This window comes from Lepidochelys kempii, chromosome 21 (genome assembly GCF_965140265.1).
Source record: "Lepidochelys kempii isolate rLepKem1 chromosome 21, rLepKem1.hap2, whole genome shotgun sequence".
Taxonomy (NCBI): domain Eukaryota; kingdom Metazoa; phylum Chordata; order Testudines; family Cheloniidae; genus Lepidochelys; species Lepidochelys kempii.
In genome coordinates, this window is record NC_133276.1 from 10,678,321 (window position 1) to 10,694,000 (window position 15,680).

Below are 15,680 nucleotides of genomic sequence, written 5' to 3' on the forward strand. Positions count from 1 at the left end.
AAGGGTCAGAGTTAAGGTGATATAGGCACCTTATTTGAGGAGTGTGCAGCCCTAACTCTGCATTTTCTGGGTTTCTAACCAGGGCTTTGGAGCGGAGCCTGGAGCTGGAGTACGGAGCAGCGGAGCTGCAGGTTTTTGCCTGGAGCTGGAGCAGAGCCGGAGCACAGCTCCAAAGCCCTGTTTCTAACATTTGAGGGATTTTTAAAATTGACGTTCTGGAATGGTTACCATGCATTTGAATTACTAATGTATACCTGTAACTTCAGCATCATTGTAACCACGATTGGTTTAGATCTCTATTTTTTTCCAAGCTTCCTGTCACCCAGTTTGAAGGAGGCAAACAGAACAGCCCTTTTACCCCAGGATCTCCCAGTGCAGAAGATCTCTCACTGGGTCACAGCCACATGCAACCTGCTTGCATGAAGCACTCAGCATTAGCACCCATCTCTACTGCATTCAGGGCAGGGATAGGGGGAGTGTGAGGAGAATCCTGGAAATAAAGGATTCTCTAAAGAGCAAGCAGACAGGACTGAGCCAAGGACCAGCCTTCCCCCACGTACACTCTATGCCACAGTCTGGAGAGATCAGTGGACCTGACTTCAAGACAAGTGATGGTGGTGTTTCTGTTCTGCTCAGAGGACACAGTTCCTCTTCAGTCAGGACATCCCAGGCCCAGCTCTGCAGTTGACAAAGGGTTAACACAACATAAGCTGCACTTCGCACGGGTTTTGACTGCTCTAAGCGGAAAGACAGGAACTGCAGATTATCCCCCCCTCCCCAAAAAAAAAGCAAAAAAAAAAAGATGAGATCTTACCAGAGACACTCATGTTCACGGTGCCTTTTTATTTACAAAATATAGAGATGAGCTACTATTGAATACAAAAATCACCCACATAGAAAGATCCACCTTGCTGAACTATTACAGAGTTCGGTTGTTTTACTATCCAGTAGCTTTTGTGCCAGGAAGACTTCTCCTCCTTGGCAAATACATAAGGCCTCTTGGCTGAATGCAGAGACAGACATTTTTGCTCTACTAAATGCACCCTGTTTTTACTGCATAAGCAAACTGGACCCATCCCTGCCCTGGGGTGACTGGAATCAAAGGACTGCTTCAAATGCTCGCTGTCAGCTATTTCAAGATCACAGCAAAGGCTCCATTAAACTAGGCATTAAGATCCCCAGCTGCACAGTTCAACAACAGTCTCCATACAGAGAGCGCAAGAGATACAATCAATCAGATTTGTGCATGGGACTGCCCCCACGCAAAGTAACACGCCCAGCACGTGCATAAATAGATAGGCAGCATGGCAAGAGGTTTGTTCTCTGTGCAGTCAGCAGATGCATCTGCAATACCAGAGCTGCGTTGGTTTTAAGTGGCTTATACTGAAGGGGAGGCTGCGATAAACTGGGTTTATTGGGGTTGAGTCTTTGAGCCACCCAGCAACGGAGTTTCATCAACACACTCTCAGGATCGACAGCCTCTCTTCTGGGCCCACGCGAAAAGGCTCAGAGGGTTTTATATCCACAGCCAAGAGGGGGAAAGAGCCGCTCCTGGTCAAAACGTGCAAACCCAAGATTCAGCTCATGTCTTCAGTGCTTCGCCGGCAGGCACGCTCAGGGGCAGCTGCAGCACGGTCTGACAGCGCTCGGAAGCTAAAGCCGGCAGGGCCTACACCCACCTGCCCCAGAACGGGGAGAGGCGAGTGGAAGTAGAGCGAAATGGAGGATGGAGCTTTAACAATTAACTCCATGTGGGAGGACTTGACGTTAGCACAGAAATTGACGACAAGGGAGAGGGGTGGAGGTGGTTAGTACATCGCCTCTCCGAGCTGCGTTACGCTTTCATGTCCATGAGCGAAGTCCGATGGGGCTGGTATCCACCCCAGCCTCGCATCACCTGCAACAAACAATACATGCTTATTTGCCTTCCAAGTGTCAGGCATTCCCCCCTTCATGGGCACAAAAGCAAGGTCAGGGTTAACCTCTCGGTCAGATAAGGAAACCAAGGCACAGAGATTAAGCGATTTGCCAGAGGTGGGAAAGGCGTCGGGATTAGAACTCGGGAATTCCCAGGGTCCACTGAGGCGGTGAAAACAAACAAACACAGTCTGTATCATGAGGGGCTGGTTTTCCTTTCCCCCCTCCTACATGTGTCATGACCTGGAAATCCCATGCATCAGTCTCCAGGAGGAGGAGAAACTCTGGGTGCTGTCTGCCTAGGACATAGCAGCAAACAGCATTCCTCAAGTGCATGTAATAAGAGGCAGCTCTTGAGATGCTGGAGAAGCCAGATCAGCTGGAGTGGTCAGTTTCTCTCATGAAACATGCCTTAAAGTTCAATTGAAGCCCAGTATCACAGCCACAGTGCCTGCCCAAACCAGTTATTTTCATAAATGAGTTTTCACCACCCTGTAAAACCTACACAATCCTGCAGACCCAAGCCTTTGGTTTGTGCACCAAACAGGCAGAACATGGGCAAGCGCAGGAAAAATGTCCCCAGCACCTTCCCCTGGCCAAAGGAGTCACTCTCTGAGCCAGTCAAATCATGGCCTCTGCTGAGTCTGCTTGCAAAAGGGGCCCCAAATTAGCACCACAAGTTTGTGTAGCGTGTACACTAGCCCGCTTGGAACGGAACTGAGTCTAAACCACTTCATTTCACCAGGGGGCACCGTAGTGCCACCAGAGAGTAAATGCACAGCTTGCTGCTGATCCAGGCAGGATTTGAATCAGCAGTCTAGCTCAGAAAGGTGCTATGGGCTGGTTTACATTATGAAGTTAGGTCAATCTAGATACATTACTCAGAAGTGTGAGCATAGTAAGGCGACCTAAACCCCAGTGTAGAATTCTTCCGTCAACCTAGTGCTGCATACACCGGGAGATAGATCGGCTTAAGCACATCACCCAGCGCATGGATTTGTCACACCCCTTAGCAACATAGCTGGCTTGACAATGTTTTAGTATAGACCTGGCCTTACTAAGAAGGCCTAGTAGAAACAGGCAAGGATTGAACCCTTTTGATCTAAATTTCCTCTAGTTTTGATCTAGTGCATTACGCTCATGCCTAGGACAGCTGGCCTGAACAAGATCATGCAGCTTTGTTGGTGATCATTTCAGCGCTAACACGTCCCCAGTAATCAGCCACGCCACACTCGGCCTGAATCACTGACCTAATTTCCACACGGCCGATGTTGTTTATCTCTAGCGCCTGGCCTCTTCTCAACTCCCCGTCCATTATACCCTTTAAATTAGAGCTTGAGGCCCCACATTTAGGTTTTGTGAAAGCCGGTTGTTGTTTTTTAAATTCAATATAATTAAGTTAAAAATTCCCCTGCTGTATTTGCAACCCAAACACTGCAGCCTTGGGCTAGCACGTGAGAACTACAATGGGAAACTGACCTGTTTTCATCATCCAAGTGGAATGAAATGCAAAGCAGTAGAAATGGTGGAAAGTCAGATCTGGACTTTTGTACAGTTTTAGTAATCTACAGTATTATTAATTCATTTATTTTAAGATGTGATTAACAGTTTATGCCCACTTTATTCTGGAGAGCTTTACATTAAATAGTTATAGATTCAGAATGTTCTACATATTTCAAGTGCATAATAAAATAAATAAAATACTACTACTAAATGCTTAATTCTTATATAGGGCTTTTAAACCATAGATCTCAAAGCACATTACAAAGCCTGATATTATCCCCATTTCACAGATCGGGAAACAGTCAGAGAGAAGCGAAGGACACTCGGCCAGGTCAATTACAGAGCTGAGAACAGAACTCAGCTTTCCTGACCCACAATTCAATGACTTATTCCCTCAACTGTGCAGCCTCCTTTCACCCAGGGGTCACTGTCACTACAGGCATATTTTAAAGGACAGACTGATCAATCTGAGAAAGGGGGAAATCTTGTACAGATTTTTACTGATCCTGGTAATTCATAGATTCATAGATATTAAGGTAAGAAGGGACCATTATGATCATCTAGTCTGACCTCCTGCACAATACAGGCCACAGAATCTCACTCACCCTCTCCTGCGATAAACATCTCACCTATGTCTGAGCTATTGAAGTCCTCAAATCATGGTTTAAAGACTTCAAGGAGCAGAGAATCCTCCAGCAAGTGACCCGTGCCCCATGCTACAGAGGAAGGTGAAAAACCTCCAGGCCTCTTCCAATCTGGAGGAAAATTCCTTCCCGACCCCAAATATGGCAATCAGCTGAACCCTGAGCATAGGGGCAAGATTCACCAGCCAGATATCCAGGAAAGAATTCTCTGTAGTAACTCAGATTCCACCCCATCTAACATCCCATTGGCCATTGGCCCTATTTACCATGAATATTTAAAGATCAATTAGTTGCCAAAATCATGTCATCCCATCATACCATCTCCTCCATAAACTTATCGAGTTTAATCTTAAAGCCAGATAGGTCTTTTGCCCCCACTGCTTCCCTTGGAAGGCTATTCCAAAACTTCACTCCTCTGATGGTTAGAAACCTTCGTCTAATTTCAAGTCTCAACTTCCCGGTGGCCAGTTTATATCCCTTTGTTCTTGTGTCCACATTGGTACGGAGCTTAAATAATTCCTCTCCCTCTCCGGTATTTATCCCTCAGATATATTTACAGAGAGCAATCATATCTCCCCTCAACCTTCTTTTGGTTAGGCTAAACAAGCCAAGCTCTTCAAGTCTCCTTTCATAAGACAGGTTTTCCATTCCTCAGATCATCCTAGTAGCCCTTCTCTGTGCCTGTTCCAGTTTGAATTCATCCTTCTTAAACATGGGAGACCAGAACTGCACACAGTATTATGAAGTATTATGGTTCAAAGCTCTAGTTACAGCAGATGAAGGAGTTTTCAAAACCACATTTTTGAGAGGCAAGTGGGTATTTCCTCATATTTTTTTCTGAAGCCAGATTTTTAAAAATATACCTCCATTTCTATTCAATGGTTCCTGTTGAGTAACAGCAGTGATATTTAAAGGAACATAATCAATGTGAATTTCTCTTTTTTAAATGGACCAAATGCAAAAAAAATCCTGTTTCTGACAGAGCCCCTTTAAAAAGAATATCTTGTTAAAATCCTTTGAAAACCAAATGACAAGGTTTTTCTGCTCTCTTGTTAGAGTTTAGGGCTCTTTTCAGCAGAGGAAATACCAATGCTGCAAACACAAAGGTAACTTTATACCCGGGAATAGACCCAATGAGTTACATGGTAAAATGTTTGCAAGGTTGGGTCCTGACAATACCGAGGAAATCCTTTGAACTGACTACACAGAAAGAGCTGCCAGAGAAAGGACGATTCATTTCACATATTCATAGGTTCCAATGCAAAGAGAGGCCGTTGTGATTATCACCTCCTGTGTAACACAGGCCAGAGAACTTCCCCAGAATAATTCCTAAAGCAGATCTTGTAGGAAAACATTCTGTCTTCTTTGAAAAATGATCAGTGCTGGAGAATCCCCCACGACCCTTGGGAAATTGTTCCAATGGTTAATTACTCTCACTGTTAAAATTTAACACCTTATTTCCAGTCTGAATTGGTCTAGCTTCAATTTCCAGCCCTTGGATCATGTTAAACCTTTATCTGCTAGAGTGAAGAGCTCATTGTTAAATATTTGTTCCTCCTGTAGACACTTATAGACTGTGATCAAGTCAGACATTCCTTGACCTTCTCTTTGTTAAGCTAAATAGACTCAAGAAGCTCAGTCTATCTATGACTATAAGGCAGGTTTTCTGATCCATTGATCATTCTCATGGCTCCTATCTGAAGCCTCTCCAATTTATCAACATCCTTCTTGAATTGTGGGCACTGGAGCTGGACACAGGAGTCCAGCAGCAGTCACACCAGTGCCAAATGCAGAGGTAAAACAAGCTCTCTGCTCCTACTCAAAATCCCCATTTCTGCATCCCAAGACGTACGAACCCTTTTGGCCACAGTGTCACACCGGGAGCTCCTGTCAAGCTGATTCTCGACCACAACCCCCAACTTTTCTGCTAACACTCTGGTGATAGTGATCTCCGCTGTGACCATTAACAATACTAGATACAAATTTCCAGACCAAAAATGTGGTTTGCCAAGTTGACAGTGAACCTTTTCAACTTCGCATTTTACAACAGCCCTTAGGACTTAACCACCAGGAGCAAGCTCACTGGGAGACTACACAGAAGCTTGAGTCACCCTGTGTTTACAGGCCAACAGTGGCACCGAAAAGTTGTTACTGGCCCGCTTAACTAGTCACTCAAGCACTGATCCTGGTCCTGTGCTCAGACCCCATCCCCCATGTCTCTTGTACAAGACGGCTGAATGCACAGTGCTTTCCTGGACAGATCTACAGCAGGTGAGATAGGATGAGGAACATTACCGAGCATCCAGGCTGCTCCTGCCAAAGTGACTCCCTATGTTCCTCTCCGGCAATCCTCCTGACTCACAAGCACGTTACCCCAAAAGCAAACGTGACCGACACCTGGCTCCAAGTGGCATCATGCCCGCTCATGCCACCCATCCATAGCCGCCCTCGCACGTGGGCTCTGGACCCGAGAAGCTCACCTTGGTGTCGTCTGGATCCCCCAGCAGCTCCTGTTCAGCCTCGTGCAGGTCCTCCGCGGGGTCGTAGCTGTACATCGGTAACAGGTGATGACGTAACCTGTCAAACCTGACGCAGGCAGAGACAGGGGACTGCGAGGCTGCTCTGGGAACCCGCAGCCCCGCCATGGACCAAAGACTGACGCTGACAATAGGGTCACACGGCCAGCGGAGGAGGCGGGACAGTCATGGGGGCTAAGATTTCCAGAGCCGCCTAGGGGATGTAGACACCTTCCTTGCCTTAATTTAAATGTTTAAACGGCTTTGAAAATCTCACCCCAGGTCTAGAGCCCATGGGCCAAAGCCAGCACTCGTTCCTCATTCAAAACTACCAGCTTGCTGTTACCTCACGCTCCTCCCCCATCTCTTTGTTCAATCCACCTGCTGTCGCCTCTTACACTCGGGTCTAAGCTCCTCGGGGCAGCGGAGCGCCTAGCACGCTGGGACCAAGCACGCTGAAGTCAATGGGAGTTTGGCCCGTGCAAGGACTGCAGCGTTTGAGCCCACAGCTATTGCCACCACAGGTCACAGCCGCACACAAAGGATGTGGTGTCACAGAGCCAAGTATCCAAGTCAGGTGGAAGATACTCATTGCCACAGAAGGTGGACATGGACAGACCATGGGGACAGACGTTAATTCTCACTGCACACCCTCCCTTCCCTTAGCACCATTCCTGATCTAGGGGGGAGACCCTAAATCTAAAGGGACCAAGTGACTACAGCCATTGAGTTCTCTCCCAGACACACAAATGCTCCCCCCGAGTGAGTCTGGATATACTCTACTATCTCCAGCTAGGCCAATGCTGCAGATGCCATATGACCACCACTCTTCTCCAGCCAAAGCAAACCCAGACGTCCCCTCCTAACACACCAGCAGCCCCCAGACTTAGCCACTTACCTCCTCTTCTTCTGAATGTACATCATCTGCAGTGGGGGGGAAAAAAGCATGTAGTGAACAGGAACACAGCCCATCGGTTGGCGTTATCACATTTAAGGTGAGTTTGGCCCTAATGAAAGGGACTGGCCAGCCCTAGAGACCTCCATTCGGAAGGTGGCAGCACTATCTTTCTCCCATATCACCCCCTGTCAGCGGGCCACAACCTCTAGCTGGAGGTCTCCAGGCACCTGAAGCCGGATTTTCAGGACAGCTCCGCACACTGGCGGCTGAGCTCTTTGGAGACGCTGGCGGTAGGTGTTAGCGAGGAGTTGGCCACTTGAGAAGAGCCGGTTCCAAAGAAGCTCGGTCTCTCTAGTCCATTCCACTGCTAGCAAGCTGCCAGCATTGGCATCTGATTTGTGATCCGGACACATGTTCAGCAGGAAGCAGATAAATCCGCCCATTTCACAGACAGCTGCTGGGTGGCCTGCAAGCAGTACCCATCCCGCTGGCAGAGGCGAAAGGCTCTGTACCCCATTACCATAGGCCAGGAAGGACCATTAGAACCTTCTGCTCTGACCTCCTGCACAGGCCAGGCCAGAGAACCTCACCCAATGATTCCTGCATTGAGTCCATGCCTTGTGGTCAAGCTAGAACACACTTCCTTTAAAAAAAAAATTTTAAAAAGCCCTCCAATCCCCTCACCCTACTTATAGTCTACAAGACACCACCCCGGGGATGGTCTTTGGCCCATCATTGCCCACTTACAATGAATCCTCCCTTCACATGCAACCCCACCCCAGGTCTCCCCTCCTCGATTCGAACAAAACTGTTGGGGCAGGAGGATCTCTCGGGTTTTGGTTTTAGATTTGAGCTCTTCAACTGAGCAAGCTGCCTGGGCCAGCCCAGCTCTAAGGAGCTAAGATGTAGTCAGGTGTTTGGGGAGGCCACTAGCGACTGAGAAAGAGAGTCGAGGCACTTCCATGTCTGCATTTAAATGCCCAGTGCCCTCCCAGCAATCAGCCAAAGATCAGAGACAAGAAGCCACCAGGCACTGTACCAACAGGGCAGATTCTGCCAGGCCAGCAGGGAACCACGCCCTCCCGGATCTCACACTCCCCAACTCTTTGGGGATGTCAGTGCTCGGGAAAGGCCTCACACAGCCACCCCTCAGGTGGACTGACATCCTCTAGCCACAGAGCAGGGATGGCCCAGGCAGCAGCAACTCAAGCTCATCACACACCAGCATAGGTCAGCCCCAACCTGGAGAGAACACATCTAGGGGCAAGAGGGGAGTGTGGTCTCTATGGGGCCCATTCAGCCCTTGGTCTCTGCCGGAGCTCCCAATGAGAGGGGATCGTTTCTGTAGCATGATCCACACTGGGACCAGCAGCCACCAAGGCGGTTACAACTTTTGGTCAATGACGTGGATCTGAACCAGCGACCTAGAGGATCGCATCTATACACCATGGGGGCAGGCTAAACTCTTCCAAACAAAAACAAGTTTCTTACCACCACCACAACGATGCCCACGAGGGTGATGAGGAAGAAGGGCACCAGGACATACCCTACCAAGGAGTCGCTGGAGGTCCCGGCGGAGGTGGGAGTGGTCGTGTTACTCATTGCATCAGATGCAGCTGCTCGAGAGGAGACAGAGGAGTGGCTCCGATCTTCATCGGGAAGACAACCTCTTGGCTGACCCTCTCGGCCATAAACAAACAATCAAAACAAGAGGGTAGATTTAAGATGCAAATCAGTTTCTCCCATTCAGCTGCCAAATTCCAGCCGGGGGGAGGGAAGGGTGGAGGATGTGAAGCTGCCAAATTGGTACCATGGCGTATAACACGAGTCATGAGTTAGTCACAGACTGACCATGACGGCTGATTCCCACAGAGGAAACATATTCAAGCCTTTGGCATGTAGCCTAGCGGGTTGCTTCAGACCCCACCCAATGCCCATTAGGGTCAAGGGAAGGAGTAGCAGGTAAGGGATCGGATCCTTAGTGTTTAAACCTATGAGCATGAGTAATGCACTCAGGAAAGGGATACTTTAAAAAGCTACCCATGCTGCATAGGGAAACGGCACATTTAAAAACAAGCCTGCACTCGCTGAGCATCTGCTTTCCAATGCTTCAATGTGCTCAGAGAACATGGCCCAGCCACAGAGCCCCAAGCCCTCTGCATCAGTAACTCCACCCCCATTTTGACAGATGGGGAAAAACGGAGGCAAAAAATAGGGGGAAGTGATTTGCCCAAGACAGAGTCGGCCCCGGTGCAAATGTGGGCCAGTCACCTCTCTCAGTTTCCCCATCAGTTAAAACGGGGATGATACGCCTCCCTTCACCCTTGGTAACGTTTATGAGGCACTGAGAGGAAAGGTGCCAGAGAAGGAAACAGCCCTCCGCAGTGCTAGGTAATATCAGCCTGCAACCTGGGCAGGGATTGAAGCCCACACCCCTCGCCACCACCCTGTCGTGCCGCTGCATCTACTAGAGAGAGGGGACGGGCCTGTGGTTTAGGCACTGGCCTTTGGGACCTGGGTTCAGTTCCCTGTTATGCCACTGATTCCTGTATGACCTTGGGCAAGTCGCCCTCTTTGTGCCTCAGTTCCCCACCTATAAGACGGGGATGTTAATGCTTTGTTTCACCTCCCCTTTGTCTGTCTCACCTATTTCGATCGTAAGCACCATTCCTCACTTCATGCACATACAGCTCCTAGCACACCAGGGCCCTGATCTCAGCTGGAACACTAGGCATTAGCCTGACACCAATAACAGCACTAGGCTCAAGGAAATGCCAACACATCTTCACAGCATCACTGCTCCCCACAGAAACACCCAGATGAGGACATCGCTTCAGAGACAGCTCACAGCCCCTAGCACAATGAGCCCTGGGTGCAGCGGTAATACAAATAATAATTAACAATGCGCCATTTGCAGGCGGGGAGGAGGGGGAAAAACAGCTCAACTCTGTCTCAAATCTCTCCTCCGTGATGCCGGTGCAAAGACCTCCCCCAGCAGCTTAATCCATGAAAGAATCTCTGCCGTGGACAAGTATCTCAGAGCACGAGTTTGCAATACGCAGCACAGACAAAAACTCTCTTGAGATGGATAAAGACACACATTGAAATCGACAGCAAAGGCCAGACCTTGGCTTGGGAGCAGACCCCCGAGCATTCTGGAGTCAGGAGACACTCTGGAAGCCCTTACGCACCAAACAGCCATGAAGATGCATCTCAGAAGAGCACAATGGGCCTTTATCTATGACAGGGAATTACCCAAAGAGCCACAGGGAGCAGCTTGACAGAGTCCTGTGCAGGACTCATCCCAGGCCCCACCATTGTTTATTGTTTGTATTACCGTCGCACCTCATGATGGCCCATGAGCCCATTATGTTAGGTGTTATACAAAAAACAAAACAAAAAAAGTCTGTACCCCAAAGAGCTTCCAAATCCACGATCTGGTCTCTCCTCCTTTGAAGGAATGCTGGCAGCCAGTCGAGAGCCAGGTTTGGGGGAAAGAAGGCAGAATGGTCCTAAGAAATATTGTCATGCTTGGATGCAAACATTCTCCACCAGCAGCCCAAACCCCACAGTACTAGGCCATGGTATCATTAATCCTAGTATCCATGATTTACTTACCCCTGCCCCAGCGTGGGGGGGGGGGGGGGGATGGAACAGGTGGCCTCTTGAGGTCCTTTCCATCCCTACATTTCTGTGGTGCTGTATCCCCCAGACAGAGCACAGATGACTTACAAACCTTGAAGGCTTATTTCAGATTTGGGGGGGAAAAGCCCAACAAAGAAAGAACGAATGTAAAGTCTGCACAAAAGACAGCACTCAGACTCGCCCTTAAAGCCCATCTGGAACGGACACCGTAGCAGATGGGTCTGGAGTCTTCTTGTACTCAAAGGCAATACAGAAAAAAAAATAGAATTGTAACATCTATCTTATGCACGCACGAGACTCATAGGAGTCAGCCTGCATTGCCCAAGCAAAAAAGAAATGCAATGAATAAGGCTCTAAAATCCTGAAACAGGTATCGGCCTTTTGACCCCCTATAGCAGGGATCTGCTGCGATGGAGTCCATTGCAGGATCACGGACTGCATGCATATTGAGAAATGAATAGATGTTTAGAACTTAGTTATCTATAGGGTTATTGGTACTGAGCTAGGGGGCTTTATTGTTTTTAACCTGGTGGCAGTGTCCCCCTTTACCTGCAGTGTTCTCCATCCCCTTACACATAGCACCCCCTCCCAGGTCCCCCGTTGTTAGCGCATGCCCTGCTCACCACCAAAAACTCCACAGCGCTTGGGCAGTGTGTGCAATGGCTGCTGCTGGCAAGGTGTCACTCCCGAGCTGTGTTCATCACCCGCTCAGGGAGGCTTTGCGAAGCCACAGCTGGGTCCAGAGGAAGAAAAAGCACAGGCTCAAACTCGAGCCCTACCAGAAAACTCTGTGGGCTAGTGGACGATCCCTGCAGCGTGCTGTGCTTTGCTTGCTACGCTTTCCCCTAACCCACCCCCCCTGCAGTCCCGCTGCAGGCCCCAAAGAGACTTCTGCCTTCCCCTAGTCTGGCCACCCTTCGCTTTCCAGTATCACTCCTGCCAGCTTCCACTTCATTTTTATCCCACTACACCCCACCCCTTGCCCCCTCTCCCTTTGCTGCCCCCCCAGCCCCCCTTAACCCCACGCCCTCTCCCTTTGCTGCCACCCCCAGACCCTCCCTTTGCCTTGCTGTGTCCCCCCTGCCCCCTCTCCCTTTGCTGCCACCCCCAGACCCTCCCTTTGCCCTGCTGTGTCCCCCCTGCCCTGCCCCCTCTCCCTTTGCTGGTACCCCCCCCAGCTCCCCTTTGCCCTGCTGTGTCCCCCCCGGCGCTGCTCCCATTCCCTTCGCTGCCACCCCCAGACCCTCCCTTTGCCCTGCTGAATCCCCCCTGCCCCCTCTCCCTTTACTACCACCCCCAGACCCTCCCTTTGCCCTGCTGAATCCCCCCACCCTGTCCCCACTCCCTTTACTACCACCCCCAGACCCTCCCTTTGCCCTGCTACGTCCCCCCGCCCTGCCCCCTCTCCTTTTGCTGCCCCCCTCAGCCCCCCTTTACCCCACTGCGCCCCACCCTACCCCCTCTCCCTTTGCTGCCACCCCCCAGCTCCCCTTTACCCCACCCCCTCTCCCTTTGCTGCCACCCCCCAGCTCCCCTTTGCCCTGCTGCGTCCCCCCCCCCGCCGCCCTGCCCCCTCTCCCTTCGCTGCCACCCCCAGACCCTCCCTTTGCCCTGCTGCGTCCCCCCCCCCGCCGCCCTGCCCCCTCTCCCTTTGCTGCCACCCTCCAGCCCCCACCTTTGCATGCCACGAGCTCCGGGCAGCGCCAGCGCCAGCGCCAGCCCCTTACCTGCCGCCCGGCCCCGCGCACCCGCTCCTCGCCCCACCCATCCGGAAGGGCCCGGAGGCGCATGACTGACAGCCGGCCGCGGCGGGGCGGGGCCTCGGCCGGGGCCGGGCGGGGGCGGCTGCTGGTGCAGCGGGGAGGCGGCAGGGGGCAGCAGCTGCTCGCCTCCGCGGCCAGGGTGAGCCGGCCGGCGAGGGGGGGCGACCAGGGGCAGGGAGAAGGAGGAGGAGGGAAGAAGGCCCGGGAGGAGCTGTTGCCCCAGTAGCCCTGGGCGGGCTGGGAAGGGGGTGCAGTGGGGCAGCCCCCCCCGGGGAGGTGCTGTCAGGTTGGGGGGGCTGTCAGGTTCACACCAGCCGGGGGAGGGGGGGTCTGGCGGTGGGGAGAAGGGGCAGCACGCGGCTACAGCAGGGGACCAGGCACTGTCAGCCCAGGGCCCTGGCAGCAGCGAGGGAGCCGTTCGGGGCACTGTGCCCTGCAGGCTTCTCTGGGGCAGGGTCCCTCCTTTCGCCAGGGCTGCTGCCGCCTCGCCCGGGCCTAAGGTCCCTCCCACCTCCGGATGAACTCAGCGCCACGGGGGCGTGGTAGCCGTCCCAGGGCCACGGGCGGGCCGTAGGCACCGGCACTGACGTCGATGGGTCTTGCTGCCGCACCCTTGCTTTGGCTCAGACGCTGCTGCGGGCCCAGTGGCGCCCCACTGCCACCCAGCTCGGGTCAGCATCCTGAGACTGCTCCATGGGAGGGATGAGGGGAGATGCCTTCCAGCTATCGCGTGGTGAGCTATCTGACATACGTCCATGGCCACGAGGAGGAGAAAACCAGGGATCTCCTGGGAGGAGCTGGACTTTCCTATTTGTGGGAAGGATGGGTAGAATCCAACAAAGACTTCAGGGCAGACATAATGGAGAAGCTTTAAATGTCCCTCAACTGCAGGTCTTCCACCCCATCCTCAGCCAACTGGCAAAGGCCATAGGGCAGTAGGGGACCCCCAGCCGGCTCTGAGGCCCCATCCTGTGTCCTAACAAATGGTCTCCAAGGCCCAGTGCCACAGACGGCCCAATAGTCCATGAGGTTCCATATCATACCTCCAAGCCCCATAGCACATATCACCTCAGTGCTCTGTGCCCATCTCTAAGCCTCCTCACTACAGAAACTAGTACTGCATCCTCAGATCCAGCTGCAACACAGTTGTGTCCAGCCCAATTAACACATGGTTTGGCCTTGCAGCATCCACGGTCCCTAAATTGTGGACCCTGTTAACACCTTGTTCAGTCCCTTCTATACCCTGCTTTAACTACATCAGGTGACTATCGTGTCATCACCAGATCCTGTAACATGGGAGATGCTTACAGCACAGATCCAGGAGCTTTCAATGGCCCAGAGCTAAGTCTGCTGTCCCCTCCTCCTGAGAGCTTGGGGGCAGAGGTGTCAAAGGCCAATTTGGGGCTCATTTTTCAAGAAGCTGAGTGCCCATAACTCTCACTGAAGTTAATGCAGGTAGAGGGCTCTACACCCCTTTGCAAATCAGGCTAGTACAGAGCTCATGACAGCAAAGCCACAGGGGTGTCTTTCTTGTACTAGCAATCAAGGAACGGCTGAGTTGAATCAAAGACGGTGGCTGAAGTCTTCAAACTTGGGTGCTTAAAATTATTCACCTATATCCTTATCTCAGCACATAAATAAGAGACCTGATTTCCAGAGGGACTAAGCACCCACAGAGCCCCATGACTGCCACTGAGTTGTGGGGTGTTGGTCATCTCTGGAAATCAGGCCACTTATTTGGATGCCTCAATAGGGATGTAGGGACCTCACTTGAAACTCCCTCCTCCCCGGCCACCATGTTGTGACTCTTCTCTTTGGATTCCCCACTAATTGGAATTCTGGCCCTGCCTTTCAGACCAGGCTGGGTTGCAGTTTCCTTGGGAGAGGGAATTCTCTCCTTGATTAAAGCAGCATTCGAAGAGTCCACGGCAGTGGGGAGGAGGCCACCTGCCTCTGGCAGACACCGCATTACGCTACGCCTGGGCTTGCCAAGTCTTTCCGGTTGGAATCCCAGGACATGCCAGTCTGATGTTCCCTGGACATTCCCTGTCCCTGTGCGCCTGAGAGATCTGCATGCCAAGGAGAGGGCAGATCCTCCGATGTCCCCATTATGTTATCGGCCTTATCCCACTGGGAGATGTCTCCACTCTTCACATAGCGCTGATTGGCTCCTGGCCAGATGCTTCAAAACCAACGTGTTCACGAGGCAAAGAGCCAGCCTCAGGGAATCTGTAGTCAAGGCAATAGCTCTGGCAAGCGTAGGCAGGACATGAAGAGCAACTGTGGAATGGGAGAAAGCATAGTCTCAAGGTTAATGCACAGGAGAAGCGGGTTAAAGTCAGGGCACCTGGGTTCCACCTCCCCAGCTCTGCCAGTGACTGCCTGTGTGACACATCACCGCTGTGCCTCAGTTTCCCTATGTGTTAAATGGGGATGATACCTCCCTCGCTTTGGGGTGTCCAAGGTGGTGGCATGGTTTGAGAGTCTGTCTCGGTCCTATCTACTCTGCAGAGCAAACTGAGTTTATCCATGTGGGAGGACTACTGTGTTATAGATTCTAGACAGAGATTACAGTGTAGACAGGACCGTGTCAGTTGGTTATTCTGACCTTAACATGCATGTCAAGAAGGCAAACACAGCGCTAACAGGTCTGAATGGAAATGCCATGTGTCTTCTCAAGCAGATTCAAAAGGAGGAGCATGCACCCACCACAGGCACACGGACATGGCTTATGAGCTCAGACATCCACACAGGGCTGCGTGCAACCTATGGGGAATTCAACCTGAGGCTCAGG

General features: G+C 51.5%; 1 protein-coding gene across 6 annotated transcripts; it reads right to left on the reverse strand.

Moving 5' to 3' along the window:
- Window positions 1–823: 823 nt before the first annotated feature.
- SMIM29 (small integral membrane protein 29) lies at window positions 824–12,913 on the reverse strand. Of its 6 annotated transcripts, none has more exons than XM_073319512.1 (7): window positions 12,851–12,913; window positions 11,747–11,856; window positions 10,891–10,941; window positions 8,970–9,158; window positions 7,479–7,504; window positions 6,545–6,650; window positions 824–1,897 (listed from the first exon to the last, which is right to left on the reverse strand). In XM_073319512.1, exons 4-7 carry the CDS (start codon window positions 9,078–9,080, stop codon window positions 1,835–1,837), a joined length of 306 nt encoding a protein of 101 aa, XP_073175613.1. In that variant the 5' UTR covers window positions 9,081–9,158; window positions 10,891–10,941; window positions 11,747–11,856; window positions 12,851–12,913; the 3' UTR covers window positions 824–1,834. The 6 variants fall into 6 exon arrangements, with proteins under 6 accessions (XP_073175613.1, XP_073175614.1, XP_073175609.1 ...); XM_073319513.1 differs by having other exon boundaries at window positions 10,891–10,990; XM_073319508.1 differs by having other exon boundaries at window positions 8,970–10,941.
- Between the last annotated feature and the right edge of the window lie 2,767 nt (window positions 12,914–15,680).

Excerpts from the sequence above, each read along its gene's own strand:
- SMIM29 (XM_073319512.1), bottom strand. The coding sequence starts at position 9,080 with ATGAGTAACACGACCACTCCCACCTCCGCCGGGACCTCCAGCGACTCC. Across the intron at positions 6,651-7,478 it reads TACATTCAGAAGAAGAGGAG|GTTTGACAGGTTACGTCATC; the intron begins GTAAGTGGCTAA and ends TGCCTGCGTCAG. Across the intron at positions 1,898-6,544 it reads GGGATCCAGACGACACCAAG|GTGATGCGAGGCTGGGGTGG; the intron begins GTGAGCTTCTCG and ends TGTTTGTTGCAG.